Genomic DNA, 15,581 nt, shown 5'->3' on the forward strand with positions numbered 1-15,581 from the left:
TGAGGTCATTCACCACAAACCACGCCCACTTGCCCCCCCCCACACCTGATGTCCCATATGATGCCGGGTGTGTGGCAGGTATGGACGTGGCCACAGCCAGGAGCTTAGAGTGAGCCTTAGAATGTTCCTTTGCAAGTGGGGCTCCACTGGGATCAGGTGCGCTAAGGAGATCCCTGTTTTCTTTGGCAGAGGAAGCGCCAATATCTGTTTTATTTGGAAAATGAGAAGTAGAGCATAAGTGGAGGGAAAAAGGCATTCCCACTGCAGTGAGCAAAACCACATTTCCAGCACCTCGCTCTCCACAAAGGGTCCCTGCACCCCAAATGGCTTCATCTGATAATTGAAAGTGTGGGGCCCCTAAGTCTCAAGGCAGGAGGCACAACTAGGCCTCTCTATCTGACCTCTATCTGCACCCCTCAACAGCCTTGCTTCCGATTGTACTTCTGTCTGGCAGGAATTTGTCCTTAAATTCTGATAAAACGTATCTTACTTATCTGGACGGAGGATAGAGAGTGGGGTGTACAAACCAGCCTACTGTACAAAGTAAAGGCACATTCATTCTTTTGCCCGCTTCTGGCATGTGGCCCTCAGAAGGCTGCTCAGAAGAGCATGTGGCCCTCGGGCTCAAAGACGTTCCCCAACCCTGACCTTGACCACTCATTCACAATGATCAAGGCGGTCCAACTCACACGACCAGTAGCATTCGTTGTAATGTGGTTAACTGTCCAAGAGCAATAACCTTTTTTTACTCATTCCGCTTTCTTGTTGCTTAGCAGTATCTGAGTCCTATCTTGTGACCTGGATAGAAGGAATTCAGGGCAGAGGTAGGCAAACAAAGTGCTTTGGGGATATGCGCTTCCGGAATATCATTCCGCTCAAATCCTCTTTTTTTCTCAACTTCCACAGAACTAGGATTCGATTATTCATCAGAGACTGGTTCACAGGTAAGAAAGGGGTGCTCATTTGTTTTTCCTGGAAAAGACGACTTGGAAACTTCAACTGGTCCAAAATGCATAGCTGCCAAGTTCTCCCTTTTTTTAAGGGAAATCCCCTTATGCTGAATAGGCTTCCTCACGAGAAAAGGGAAAACTTGGCAGCTATGAAAATGCTGCAGTCACATTATTGGCCAGGTTTCCATTTAGATCTCCTTTAACTCCTGTTTTAAAAATCTGGTTGCCAGTTTGATTCCAAGCCCTGTTCAAGGTGGTTACGTTAGTGTTTAAAGCCCTAAATGACACAGGTCCCTAATAATAATAATAATAATAATAATAGTAATAAAATTTATTTATTTATTTATTTTTTCAACATACTTTTTATTAATTTTACAGAATACAAAAAACGGTACATACATAAACACCTTTTCCACCTCCTTCCTACCCACCCACATGGGTCCTCCCCTGCCACAGAAGTATCCCATGTATGTGAACAGTCCGAGATGGTCCATTTTATGCTTGGATTTCTGTCCTCCTCCCCCTCCCCTGACCCCAAAGCCCCCCCCTGCCACCAGGGAGCTCCAGCAAACCAGGGCAGTACGCAGGAGGCCATCCATCCAACCATCTATTGTCATACCGAAAAAAAAGAAAAAAATAGAAATAGGAAAAAAGAGAAAAAAGAAAGGGCAAAAAAAGAGAAAAAAACAATACAAAACAGAAAAAAAATTCTTACATTCATAATTGTAAAACCATATTTTGTGGGCTTCCCCTCCCCCCCTTCCCCGGTTTTCATCCCTTTTTTATCATCTGCAACAGTTTCTTACTTTATAAAAATACACCTTTGTATCTTATACAACTTATAAATCAATTGTTAACATTTTCATCTAATATTCAAATCACCGAAAAATCAAACTCCCATTTTATCTTCCCGTGCCTAATTTTTACTCCCTCTATAAGCCTCCATATTTTCACATTTTTCCAAAATCCATTCACTTTTAAAACTATAACTATTCTCAATTTAACCTTACATCCCCGATTACCGGCTCCACCCTCCCAATCCAGCAAATTCCATAATCAGCAGACCAGTTATAAACCTGTTAATCCATCCTTATGATCACAACATCACTTTCCCTTCACCCCACCCCCTGTTTACAGTCTTTTACCATCCAGGCCACCATACAAGACCCCTGAATTTCTTTTCTTCTCTGCATATTTTTTCCTTCTTCCCTGTGGGCGTTCTGGAGTTCCAGTAATACCAATCGTGCCCTCCTCAAAGGCAGGGCACTCCATCCAACTTTTTGTAGGGTAAAGTCATCATTTTTTCCGTGGTGTGTTTCATTTTGTGTTGAATCATCACAGTCCTCATCTTCATCTTTTCCTTCCAAATCACAGTCACCATCATTGTCATTCTCACATTCATCTTTTTCAGTGTCAAAAGCTTCATCTTCTAAAAAATCATATTCTGCCATCACCATCTGAAATTGTTGCTGTAACTCTTGCCGTCGTATCTCCTCTTGACATAGTTCTATTCTTGTTTCCCACATTAAGGTCAAAACAGACCGCTGGAACTCAGGGGAACACTTTTTTGTTGACATAGTTCAATCCTGCCAAGGTCAAAACTTGTCACGTGGGGTGGAGTATGATCACAGTTTATTTTCTCGACTCCATTTTAACAAACTGGCTGCATTCTTCAAGTCTTATTAACAATCTCGACTCCATTTTAACAAACTGGCTGCATTCTTCAAGTCTTATTAACAATAAAGTTCGAACTCACATTTCACAGACATTTAAACCCAAAAAGAAATTCCACAAAGTCCAGAAGTACAAAGTGAAATAAAAATTGACTTATAAATCCTGATCAACTCACTGGGTTGTCTGGGCTGCCGACTCCCGAGGAAAAGAAAGGTTTTTCTTAGTCATTACCTCTTGCTGCAGGGCACTCAAAACCACAGTCTCTCTCCCCTTTCACACTGCATCAAAGGGGAGATTCTCTTTGATGCCTTTGAGGGATCCTTTTGAGTTGCAAATCTTCTGTTTACGGCTTCGGGTTTCTATTTACTGTCTCTTTTATTGCCGGGGGGGGGGGTGGCTTCCTCTTTTCTCCCCTCTCTCCCAGATCCAAATTGTTTTATAATCCAAATCGTGAGGTTACTTACAGTCTTGTTTCCAATCGTTTTATTTTCGGAAGAATCCAGCGCTCTCCGCCTTCGGCTTGAAGCTTCTCCCTGCTAGAATAACGTTGCCGCTCAAAATGGCCCCCGCGACTTCTACCCTCCTCGCTCCGGAGCTCTTATTAGAGCTAGCCGAAGGGTTGGGGAGTCCGGATTGGGGCTGTGCCGAGCAAATTAGCCCCCGGGACGCCCTTCCCGAGGTTCTAAGGGGCACAGCGTCGCTCTCGCTGCCCTCCCCACTCCTAGCAGGGACGGGCCGTCTCGGAGACGAGACGAAACCCCGCCGATCGGCGCTGGCGCTGAATCCGGAAGCCAGTAATAAAATTTATTTATACCCTGCCCATCTGGCTGGGTTTCCTCAGCCACTATGGGTGGCTTCCAACAAAATATTAAAAATACATTAAGTCATTAAAAACTTCCCAAATAGGGCTCCATTCAGATGCCTTCTAAAAGTCAGATAGTTGTTTATTTCCTTGACATCTGATGGGAGGGCATTTCCAAATACCTGAAAGGGAGCCTTTTCTCCTGCAGAACCTATCAGGTCTTAAGACTGACAGAGGGAGTTGGCTTGGTTGTTCTACCACCCTCAAAAGCTTGCGGTAGTGGCAGCCTGGGAGAGGGCCTTCCCTGTGATGGCCCCTAAGTTGTAGAACTCCCCCCCCCCGAGGTGTGTCTGGCACTTTCATTATACAGTTTTCATCGAATGCTGAAGACATATTTCTTTACCCTGGCCTTCGACACTTGAAATGTATATATTTTAAAACCCACATTTTTTTCTGCATTTGTAAGTTGTTTTAAACTCTTTTTAATATTGTGCTTTAATTGCTGGAACCCACCCTATTATTATTATTATTAGTGATGGCCATTTGTTATGGATGCTTTAGTTGAGATTCCTGCATTGCATGGCATTGAACTAGATGTCCCTCAGGGTTCCTTCCAACCCTACAATTGTATGATTCTATGAATGCCTCTTACTTGTCTGGAGGGAGAATACAAACTAGCCCAACTGCACAAAGGTAAAATTTACCTTAATTTATCTGCTCAGTTGTGTCTTTGGCCTCACCGACCACTGGCTGGTGAATTCAGTACCACAGACAGCTTCTTCCTGGGGGCACATCTCTGAGGAAGGAGCTATCCATGGTACTGAAACCAACACCCCCCTGTCTTGCAGCCATGTGTACTTGTTGAGATGGGTCAAAACCTTCTTCCTCTCAGTTAGCTCATGCATTGGTTTGGGTTGTGTCTCCAGGTTCCATCTGAGAGTGGGAGAGAGACTGATGTGAGCAGCCTGAATCTCCAGAGTGAAGTCGGGGACCAAAGCGATGATGAAGAAGAGGAGGATCCTGAGTTGAAGGAGTGGAGGAGCAGGTACCGAGATGAGAAGATGAAAGTAATCCAGCTGGAACTGCAGTTGGACCAGAAAAGGAAAGAATGCGACACCCTCTTGGAAGGGTGCAAAGTGACGAAGGAAAGGGTCTGGGACCAGGTGCAGGAGATCAACCAGCTCCTTCCTGAGGGTGGCGGAGGGAGCCAGGGCTGTCAGGAGCTGAGCCAACGGTACAGCCGCGATGCCACGGAAGAAGATTACTACCTCAACCTCTTGGCCGCGCAAGTGCAAGAGCTGAAGAAGAGGAGGAAGCAGCAGCAGCAGGAGGAAGAGAAGCTTCAGAAAGAGAAAGCCAAAATGGCAGCTGTGCAAGAAGCAGGAAAAGAGGAGCCGAAGGCCCCTATGGCTCAGGAGGAGAAAGTCCTATGGCCTGGCGAGGAGGAGGCCGAAGAACGGAAACGCCACGATGAGGAGCTGAAGCGCCTCCGGGACGAAATTGTGGCAGCCCTCCAGGAAAAAGAGAGTGCTGCAAGGAGGGTGCAGGAGATGGAGGGACACATGGAGAACATGAGGGCCGTGATCAGCGTCTATGAGGCAAAGAAGAAGGCCCACAGCGGGACGCTGAAGGAGCTAGAGGCCCGTGCGCTGGAGCTGGAAGGTGAGAACCAGCAGTTGCGTGGGCTGCTGGCAAAGCACCTGGGAGAGTGTGAGAAGCTGGAGAAGCAAGAGAGTGGGCTCCCCCCCGGGGAGAAGCTGTCCCAGTTCCTCACAGAGATGGAGGAGGAATATTCCAGAGCGCAGAGGGAGAATGCTGAGGTGGCTTCCGAGAACGAGGCCCTGAAGCGGGAGGCAGAGGAGGCCCTCAGGAGCAAGCTGCAGTTTCAAGCGGTGCCATCGGGGGCCGTCAAGAGGAGTGTGTCTGCCTGGAAGAAGATTGTGGTGGGTCTGGAAGGCGCCCTGACTAAGTTGGAGCAGGTGAACTCTGCTCTCCTGGAGAAAGCCAGGCCTCTCCGGGAAGCCATCTTGGCCTCCGGGTCCAGAGTTGTGGCCAACAGGAACGGGTATCACAGAAAAGAAGAGAATGGTATCATGGAGGATGAGGAGAAGCTGCCCGTGGGTGATACCAAACCCCCTGAGGAACTCGGAAAAGCCGGGAAAGGCAAGAGCCAGCTCCCTGAGGGCTCTTCCGGGCAGGTCAAGCTCAGGCCAAAGCCTGAGGTGGCAGAAAACAAGGCCCGCCCCTGCAGGAAGAGCTCCGACCTGGAGAAGGAGGTGTGGGACCTCAAGCAGAACAACGGCAGCCTCGTGAAGGAGCTGGCAGAGCTGAGCAGGGAGAGAGAGAAGCTCCAGGAGCAGCTGAAGGGTTTGTGCTCTCCGAAAGATGGACCCGCCGAGGCAGAGGCACCAGGGAGCTTGGTGGAAGAGCTGAAGCAGACGGTGGACTCTCTGAACCAGCAGCTCTCGGCTGAGAGCGAGGAGTCGAGGAAGCTGCGCCTGAGGCTGGAGGCCCAGAGGAAGGAGATGGTATCTGTGAGGGACACCTTCCTGAGGCAAATGTCCAAAGAGGCTGGGCAATTGAGGCCAGAGAACCTCGACAGCTGCATCTTGAAGGAGCTGCACTGGAAGCTGGACAATGTGGTGAAGAAGCAGAACGAGGCCTTGCAGCTGGTGTCCGAGATGGAGGAGGAGAGCCATGCCCTCGAGGTGGACCGCAGCCTCCTTGCCAACCACAACGGCCTTGACTTGTCCATGGCGGAGGACAGGGCCTGGCGGGAAGGCTCCTCCGAGGCCTCAGATGCCATCGGAGACAACTGGAAGGTCAGGCAGCGGATGAGCGAGCTGGAGGAAGGCCTGCAAGAGCTGAAAGGGGTGTTAGAAGCCATCCAGGTCTCCCTGGGAGGAAGAGGCAAGGAGGCCGCCCAGCTGAAGGAGGTGCTCGATCGCCTCGTCACCAAGATGGCCGAACTGCGCCAGGAGGAAGAGGAGGCCCTCAGGAAGCACGAGAAAGTCCGTGGCATGCTGTCCGTCAGAGCGCAAGCCCTGGGAGAGGAGTTGGCTGCCCTTCAGGAGAAATACGAGGAAGCGAGCGGGGAATGCTCCCGCCACAAGGAAGACCTTGCTTCCGAAAGGCAGAAGAATGAGGAGCTCATCGCTGAGGCTGTTGAGCATGAGGAGGAGGTGGAAGAGCTGAGAGGGAAGTCCCAGATGATGGAAAGCGCGATGGAGAAGATGAATAGGAAGATGGAAGAGCTGGCCAGGACCTGCCAGGACAGAGAAGGGAAGGTAGGAGGGGAAATTTCGAGGGCTGGGGCAGCTAACCTCTTTTGGCCTTATGCCTTGATTATTTGTGTCCAAAAGGGCTCCCAACGTGGCTAATGTAGAATCAGTTAAAACAAGGCAGTCCCTGCCCGTGCAATGCAAGAGGAAGGGACAGGGAGGGAAGAGGGGGGAAATCCAATCTCAGGCAGCAGTTCTTGTAAATTTATGAAAACACGTAAATAAGGTTATATCTCAAAAATATATCAAAGCCCAGATTTTGAAACAGCTGTTCCTATCATGACTGGCTAGCACAGTTCAAGGGTACGAGGTGCCCGATAACAGCTGAGTTTTTATGCTTTTAAGAATGAATGTAATGTATGTGAGAATCGAGATTGATCATATTTTTAGCAGAACCAGTAAATTTGTCAAGATCAAAGGAGCAAGAGGAGAATTAGAAAAGATCTGTGCATAGGAGGATTGCAAACTGTGGTTGTCAGTTCATCACACTGCACCTTTGCAAAGCTTCCCTGTCTGAATGCAGCCAATAAACTCTCTCTCCATTAACACCAGACGGCCATTTCCCTCACTGGAACCCCTGACATTACTGGGTCTGTCTGAATTGCAAGGGCCATCTTAGGGGAACAAATATTATTGTTAGCATCATTAGAAATCTACCATTAACTTTGACCAGTCTGCACTGGTGGCCCTGTTGGTAAGGTCATAGAATCGTAGAGTTGGAAGGGATCCAAGGGTCATCTAGTCCAACCCCCCCTTACCATGTTATTACCCCATTCTATAGATGGGAAGACTAAGACTGAGGAGTCTGCTCAGGGATTCCCTGCAATAGATTTCACTTGGATGCCACCTGTTTTATCATATCCCCTCAGATCAGGAAGTTGCTGAAGGAAACGGAGAAGCTTTCGAGCGAAGTTCTTAATCTGCGCAGCGAACGAGCCCGCCTCCAGCTGCAGAATGAAGTGAGCCATGGGGGTCCCCCCCCCCAATTATTTCAGTTTATAGAGACTGCTACCTATCTATCTATAATGCACTGGAGTAGTGTTGGACTAGGACCTGGGAGACCAGGGTTTGAATCCCCACTCAGCTATGAAGCTCACTGGGTGACCTTGAGCTGGTCATTACCTCTCAGCCTAACCTACCTCACATGATTGTTGTGGGGATTAAATGAGGACTAGGAGAGACCAAGGTTCAGGTTTGTGTTGAGCAGAGATGGAGGTATACTGAGAGGGGGGAAATGGTAGTTTTAAATCAGGCATCCCCAAACTGCAGCCCTCCAGATGTTTTGGCCTACAACTCCCATGATCCCTAGCTAAGAGAACCAGTGGTCAGGGATGACGGGAATTACAGTACAAAACATCTGGAGGGCCGAAGTTTAGGGATGCCTGTTTTAAATAACGGCAAAGGTTTGAGCAGAGCAAACCGGAGGTTACACTGAGAGGAATAAAGTGGTGGGTTAAAACAAGGTTTGAGTACAGTGGAACCTCGGTTTAAGAACACCTCGGTTTACGAATTTTCGGTTTACGAACGCTGCGGACCCATCTGGAACAGATTAATCCACTTTCCATTACTTTCAATGGGAAAGTTCGCTTCAGTTTATGAACGCTTCAGTTTATGAACAGACTTCCAGAACCAATTGTGTTCATAAACCGAGGTACCACTGTACAGCGAAAAGGGAGTTGAGAAACGGTTTGCTGTATTCTACCCACCTCCACTATTTCTCCTTGTTAAGACTTTCTTAAAATAAAATTTAAAAAACCCACAGATCCTCCATGTTCTTCCCTCCCCAATCTATTCAGACCTCTCCCATTGTTTTAAACAACCACTTTTCTTCCTCCTCCTTTCTTGTCCCATCCCATGTCCCCTGCTGTTATTGATTTATTACTTTTATAGTTGACCTTTCCCACCAAGTAGCTTAAGGTGGCATACATGGTTCTCCCCTCATTTAATCCACTGACAACCCTGTGAGGTAGGTTAGGCTGTTGTGCAACCTGCACCTGAAGTCCCCCACCATTTTTCTGCCAGGAGAATGTCTGTGGACTTCATTTCACTGGCTTGTTGTTGTTTAGTCGTTCAGTCGTATCCGACTCTTCGTGACCCCATGGACCAGAGCATGTCAGACACTCCTGTCTTCCACTGCCTCCCGCAGCTTGGTCAAACTCATGTTGGTGCCTACAAGAACACTGTCCAACCATCTCGTCCTCTGTCGTCTCCTTCTCCTTGCGCCCTCAATCTTTCCCAACATCAGGCTCTTTTCCAGGGAGTCTTCTCTTCTCATGAGGTGGCCAAAGTATTGGAGCCTCAGCTTCAGGATCTGTCCTTCCAGTGAGCACTCAGGGCTGATTTCCTTCAGAATGGATAGGTTTGATCTTCTCACAGTCCATGGGACTCTCAAGAGTCTCCTCCAGCACCAGAATTCAAAAGCATGCTCATTTGTAATTCACTGGCTTACTCATTTGTATTTCAGGTTGTCCAGAAGAACCACCAAGAGATTGTGGCCATCTACAGAACACACCTGCTCAACGCAGCCCAAGTAAGCATTTCAGAGACATGTTTGTCTCCCTAAGCCTTGGGTGACCTTGAGCTGAGCCACTGCTCCTCAGCTGAATCTACCTCACAGGGTTGTTGTGAGGATAAAATGGGGGGGGGACACACACCAAGTGTGCCACCTGGAGCTCCCTGGAGAAAAAGATGGGCTACAAATGCAATAAAATACAGTAAATAAATACAGAAAAGTGACTATGGGGAGAAATTTCAGCTAAAATGCTGGTGAATTTTCCCAGGGTCTGATGTGTGGTATTTCTCCAATTCAGGGTTTCATGGACGAGGAAGTCCATGCGATGCTGCTGCGGATCCTGAGGACAAACGATGGTTGACTGGCAAATTTCCAGGCCTCCCACTTTCCCTTCATGTGAGATTGTTGTTATGTATTTTTTTGGTTGTGAACTGCTCTGTGACCTTTGGATTCAATACAATTAAAAAAAAATAGCAACAACAGTAATACAGTGGTACCTCTGGTTGCGAACGGGATCTGTTCCAGAGGCCTGTTCACAACCTGAAAAGGTCGCATCCTGAGCGCTGCGTCTGCACAGGCGTGTGACATAATTCATTGCTTCTGCGCATGTGCAAAGTGCGATTTAGCATGCAGGTCACGGGCACGCCGAACCCAGAAGTAACCCGTTCCGGGACTTCCGGGTTTGGCTCGTCTGTATCCCGAAAAGACACATCCTGAAGCGGACGTAGCATGAGGCATGACTGTAATAGTAACAGTAAAAGTAATAGTAATACTCTGGTGGCTTGTAGAAGCCAACAACCATCAAAGTTCCCAGACCTAGTCAAAAAGAGAGGTGGGGGGAAGCTATTTTGCACACCCAAAGAAATGTGCTCAGAGCACTCAGAATTCTGACCCCATCCAGGGCCATCTTTCCCATAGACACTAGGGGTGTGGGGCACCCGGGCGCCAGGCAGAGAGTCCGGGGCCCGAGAGTTGAGTCCGGGGAAGAGCCTGCCTGTCGATTGGAGCGCTGCGGCGGGTTCTTCTGCTGCGGGAGGCTCTGCGCCGTGAGTTCGGGGGCGACCGAGCCAGCAAGATGCTCCGCCCTCCTGTGCACCTGGGACTGGGCAACCTGGGGGTGGGGCGTGCCGGGTGGATCTTTGCACTCCAGTGCCACATATGCTTAAGACAGCCCTGAGCCCATCTAAAGTTCATTTCCTTCCCATGCACTCAAGCAGATTTCTTGTTGCATTGGGTTAGGAATCGATTCCAAAATGAAGATCGGGACGTGCAAGCAAGTGCTGCCCCCAAGAGGTGAGACAGCTCTGTGGCAAAGCTCATGAATCCTATGTCGATTATGCTGATCCGCAGGCCCAAAGTGGCTTGGTGCAGGGATACCAAAGGACGTCAAAAGCGCCCTTTAAGGTGTCATCTTAACAACACAACCTGCAAAGCCTCGCTGCCATTACAGACGCGAGTTGGACACCACAGCAGCGAGAGGTCGTCATGACTTGCCTGCCAAGTGCTAATATGTTAAGCATTACTTACATACCAAGCAAACTACGTAGGCCGGCATCAGTAGCCCAATTAATGCACCCGTGGCTCAGAGGCCCCTTCCCAACTCTCTCATCCATATCTCAGATAAGGGAGTAGCTGGCAGGCGGCTTGTAAGAAGCCTATCCTCTCCCAACTAATTGAACCCAAACGAAGGCTTCAAAGCAGATTAACACAAGTGAGCTCATTCTTGCAGCAATGAACAATTAGTCCTGGGGTTATCGTGACTACCAAGATGGCGTTTTCAGGCGCTCTGTAACATTTTCAATGTTTGGTTCTATACACAGCGTTCAAATCATTTTCTCATTCCAGGTTCCGTTCCATGGCAGAGGCTAATACCAGGAGGGCAAGAAGAATCCTGGCCTGTGGTTCCTGCACCTTTCTGGCATCAAGACACCGGTTCACACACACACACACACACACACACACACACACACACACACACACACACACCTACACACACACACACACCCTCTTCCCAGAAGTCAGTTTTGATTTCCGGAGTTGTCCAAGTGGCAAATCTATGTGCTAGGGAGCAAAGATCCCATACCGTGATTCCCACCCGTGTGCTGTGCTGGGAATTTTTGTATGTAAAATAGTCTTATATCTTCCTCTGTCTCTCCCCCCCTGAAAATTTTCTTTTTAAATTATTATTATAGAATTGGTAATTTGGACTGGGCTGGTGAACAGAAAGGAGAGTGAACAACGGTGGTAAAAGAGAGACTATAAGGGAAGAGAATAAAGAAACAGCCCCATCTTATTCCAGGGCGATGGGCCTTCGCCTCAAGGCATTTTGGTGCCAGAGATGGCGAGATGCCCCCTCCAACCACACAGTTGACAGTGGGCCCCGGTCCACCCCCTGGGGTCAAGACCCAACATACAGGGCCAGATTAAGACCTTTAGAGGCCGCAAGCAACGGACAGAGTATGGTGCCCTCTCCCGCATATTATTTAAAACAGGCACGTCCAACAGGTAGATCGTGATCTACCGGTAGATCACTGGACGTCTGCGGTAGATCACTGGTAGATTATTGGCTCCCTCCAAAGAAGCTGAACAACTGTGGCTCCCCTAAAAAAAAGCTCAAACATTTTACCTCCTCCCTGAAAAAACTCAACAACTTTGACCCCCCCCCAAATGGGCCTTCCTACTTCCTAAAGGGGGGGGGGTTAGATCACTGCCAGTTTTTAACTCTGTGAGTAGATCAGTCTCTTGGGAGTTGGCCACCCCTGGTTTAAAATAAAAATCATGCTATAAACCGTAAAAAGAAAATGTTTTTTAAAAATAAAAATTGATCAATGTTAGTAGGACACCCCCTGACTCTAGGTAGAGATCAGAAACAAAAAGAGAGCAGAAAAATTGGGGAAGACAAGTGTGTAATGGAGGTTAAGGGCACCCAGAGGGCTTCACCCAGAGTGTGGATTTGAACTCGGGTCCTAGTCGTCTGACACTGTAACCTGTGCCTGGGGTCTCTGGCAGAGTGAACATGAGAGGAGCCTTCAGCGGATCAGGCCAAGGGCCCATCTAGTCCAGCATCCTGTTCTCACAGTGGCCAGCACCTGATGCCTGTGGGAAGCCTGCAAGCTGGATTTGAGCACAAGAGCTTTCCAGTAATTGGTATTCAGAAGCGTTGCTGCCTCCGGCCCTTGGACCATTGTGGCTAGGAGCCATCAATCACCCTCTCCTCCATGAGCCTAGTCTGCCTATTGGGTGATCCAGAACTGCCCGCTGTAATGAACGGGAGCAATGCACTTGTGCTACTCCTGTTCATTTCAGCAAGGCTTACGTGAGAGGATGCACCATTGCGGACTGGGTCCCACGTGCCTCTGATCTGCCCATCTCTGCCATCCATAGTAGTGCCTCACATCCAGTGTCTAGGGCAGCTGCTTCCCCCTCCTCTGAAGGGAGGGTGCCTTTTAGGTTAACGGTTGAGCACTTCTGCAGTTGAGCACTTCTGCAAGGATCACAGCTGGGACAGTTTGCAAAGATGCATCCTTCATAAAACGTTGGCAGGTACCCCAAGGCCATGCACTCTGACCTCTGCCAAGGATTATTTGTTTAATCTTGTTTGGATCTCCTAGAGATGGGTGGTTGCTGCTGCTTCATCTTAAAAAAGATCTGTGCTACTGTGTATTTAACAACTGTGTGAGAGAGCCTGCATGCTTGTGTTTAGTTTTGTTTCTTTAAAAGAAAAATGCAGATTGCATTGAGTCCTGCGGAAAGAGCTCAAATAAATTATGTGTGCCTGGCAGAAATGCCTTCAGTCTGTTGCCTCTTCCCTCTTCCCTCCTCCCCACACGTCTATCCCATGGGTCACCCTCTCTGAGTATGTCAAAGGGCTTGTCCATAATTTTGCTTCACTCATATTTTGATCATATTGTGTGCCAATTAATCCCATCACTGCCCCCACCCAGTCTGAGAGCTTTTCTCATCGTTCCGTGGCTTTGCCTTGCGGAAATGAAATCTTTGGAGCTGAATCGGATCTTATCAGTTGCGTAGAAAGCCTGGAGAGAGATCTGCTTAACCGAGCTTCAATGCAGCGGGTGGGATTGAATTTCCGCAAGGTGCAATCGCTTTCATACCTGGGAGAATAAATCAGGATGTGACACCATCAGAATATGGTTCAAGTGAAAATGTGGACGAGCCCCAAAAGCCTGGCTGCTGGATCAGACCAAGGTGGGTGCTCATCCAGCAAAGCACCCTCTTTCCAACAGGGCCCAATCAGACGCCTCAGCAGAAACCGATCAGATGCCCACATGCAGGACATGAAGACAACAGCGGCCTCTCTGCACACTGTTGCTCCCTAGCAGCAACAGTGATACATTGAGAGGTACACTGCTCCTGGCCATGGAGGGTCCTTACGACTATTGTGGCAAACTGTCAGCGATAGGCACCACATCTTATGGCAGTCAAGTTCTCCCCAATGACAATATGCATGCTGGTTGTAGCGTAATTCCTGCACAAGATTCCTTTTCGTGCTGCATGATAAATATGGCAGCCGTCCAGCAGAGTGTCTCTACATGTGCTTCATTCTGGCATGGCAAAAATTAAGGGAGGACTGGGAGCCGCGGGAAACGGTCTCTCGTTTTGCAAATTCCCTCAAACGGCATAACCCGTTTTGAAGAGGGGAGTCTGGCAAAGTGAAACCCTCTCAGGTCCACCCTTTCCTCTCTCCCTCGCCCCTTTTTCTGCATTTCTGTTCCCCAAATGGACCCCCGTGTGTTTGGAGGGGTCCCCCTCCCCCTCCGAAGCTAACTAAGCAAGAGCAGCATAGGCCCACAATGCAATGGGAAGCCAGGGACAAAAAAACCTGTTTCCATAGAGAAAGGGTGGAGCGAGTGGGAGAGTTGGTTGCCAACCCAGTTAGGGAACAGAGAGAAATAGCCCAGTTTTCAAGCTGATGGCCTTCCCAGAATTTCGCAGGGCAAAAATAATAATAAAGCACTCAGGGTGCTACTCCATAGAATCGTAGAGTTGGAAGAGACCACAAGAGCCATCCAGTCCAACCCCCTGCCGAGCAGGAAACACCATCAAAGCATTCTTGACATATGCCTGTCAAGCCTCTGCTTAAAGACCTCCAAAGAAGGAGACTCCACCACACTCCTTGGTAGCAAATTCCACTGCCGAACAGCTCTTACTGTCAGGAAGTTCTTCCTAATGTTTAGGTGGAATCTTCTTTCTTGTAGTTTGAATCCATTGCTCCGTGTCCGCTTCTCTGGAGCAGCAGAAAACAACCTTTCTCCCTCCTCTATATGACATCCTTTTATATATTTGAACATGGCTATCATATCACCCCTTAACCTTCTCTTCTCCAGGCTAAACATACCCAGCTGTAGGTGCTGTGTACTGTAGGTGCTGTGTACGGAATACAGAATTGCTGCACCCTCCCTGGCTCAAAGTACCTAATCCTTAAGACAGGGGTGGCCCGTCTCATTTTGCCACCTGAGGCGACATGGGGCTTGCCACTGTCTTCTGCCAACCATTGCATTACCACCACTTCCGTCGCCCCCAGGCCCCAGCTCTCACCAAACTCGACAGCAGCCAGGGCACTCCTCTAAGTATTGCCAAGCGGCTTCTCTGCCTGGGATGAAGAAGATGAACAGCAAGACTGCATACCAGAACCCCACCTTGGCGGCAGAAGAAGTGGTGGGGTTCTGATACCTGAGACGGGCACTCCATATCAACTTAGGGGCAGGCCAGCTCTGTCTTAAGGAGGAGCTTAAGAAGGATCAGGCCACTGGCCCATCTAGCCCAACCTCCTGTTCTCATAGTGGCCACCCAAATGCCCCAATGGGAAATCCACAAGCAACACCTGAGCACAGGAGCCTTCTCCTCTTCTGTGGTTTCCAGCAACTGGAAGCTTTGCCGCCTCCAGGATGTAGACCAGGCATCCCCAAACTTCGGCCCTCCAGATGTTTTGGACTACAGTTCCCATCTTCCCCGACCACTGGTCCCGTTAGCTAGGGATCATGGGAGTTGTAGGCTAAAAAACATCTGGAGGGCCGCAGTTTGGGGGTGCCTGGTGTAGACAATGTCTGCCAAAGAGCTGAGCAAAGTTTCCAATTACCCTGGAGTGGGGATTCCACCCCCGGCATTGCTCTCGCGCCGCCCGCCCCCCCCTTCACATCAACAGAACAAACCGCAAATGAAATTATTAGATGTGCATGTGCTGAATTGATCTCTGCCTTCTGCTTTTATCCGTTCTGAATTTGCCCGATGAAACCGACACGGTTGGTGGAAAGCCTTGCCAACTTCCTTGTTTGCTTGGTTTCCTTGAAAGGGACGCTGGAAATGCCTTCCCTGGGCTGTGGGAGGAACTGTCACAGTCCGGT

The 15,581-nt window shown here is 48.9% G+C and overlaps 1 protein-coding gene across 2 annotated transcripts in view; it reads left to right on the forward strand.

The window, feature by feature from the left end:
* ANKRD35 (ankyrin repeat domain 35) overlaps window positions 1-13,012 on the forward strand; it is a 31,340-nt gene extending 18,328 nt beyond the window's left edge. For both annotated transcript variants that reach the window (XM_035099399.2, XM_035099400.2), the window contains exons 9-14: window positions 907-944; window positions 4,353-6,713; window positions 7,577-7,666; window positions 9,172-9,237; window positions 9,518-9,615; window positions 11,065-13,012. In XM_035099399.2, the coding sequence (XP_034955290.2) occupies window positions 907-944; window positions 4,353-6,713; window positions 7,577-7,666; window positions 9,172-9,237; window positions 9,518-9,580 (2,618 nt within the window). In that variant the 3' untranslated portion in view covers window positions 9,581-9,615; window positions 11,065-13,012. The remainder of the gene's footprint in view (window positions 1-906; window positions 945-4,352; window positions 6,714-7,576; window positions 7,667-9,171; window positions 9,238-9,517; window positions 9,616-11,064) is intronic.
* Window positions 13,013-15,581: the final 2,569 nt, after the last annotated feature.

The sequence above is a fragment of the Zootoca vivipara genome, chromosome 17 (genome assembly GCF_963506605.1).
Source record: "Zootoca vivipara chromosome 17, rZooViv1.1, whole genome shotgun sequence".
NCBI classification, from domain to species: Eukaryota; Metazoa; Chordata; class Lepidosauria; order Squamata; family Lacertidae; genus Zootoca; species Zootoca vivipara.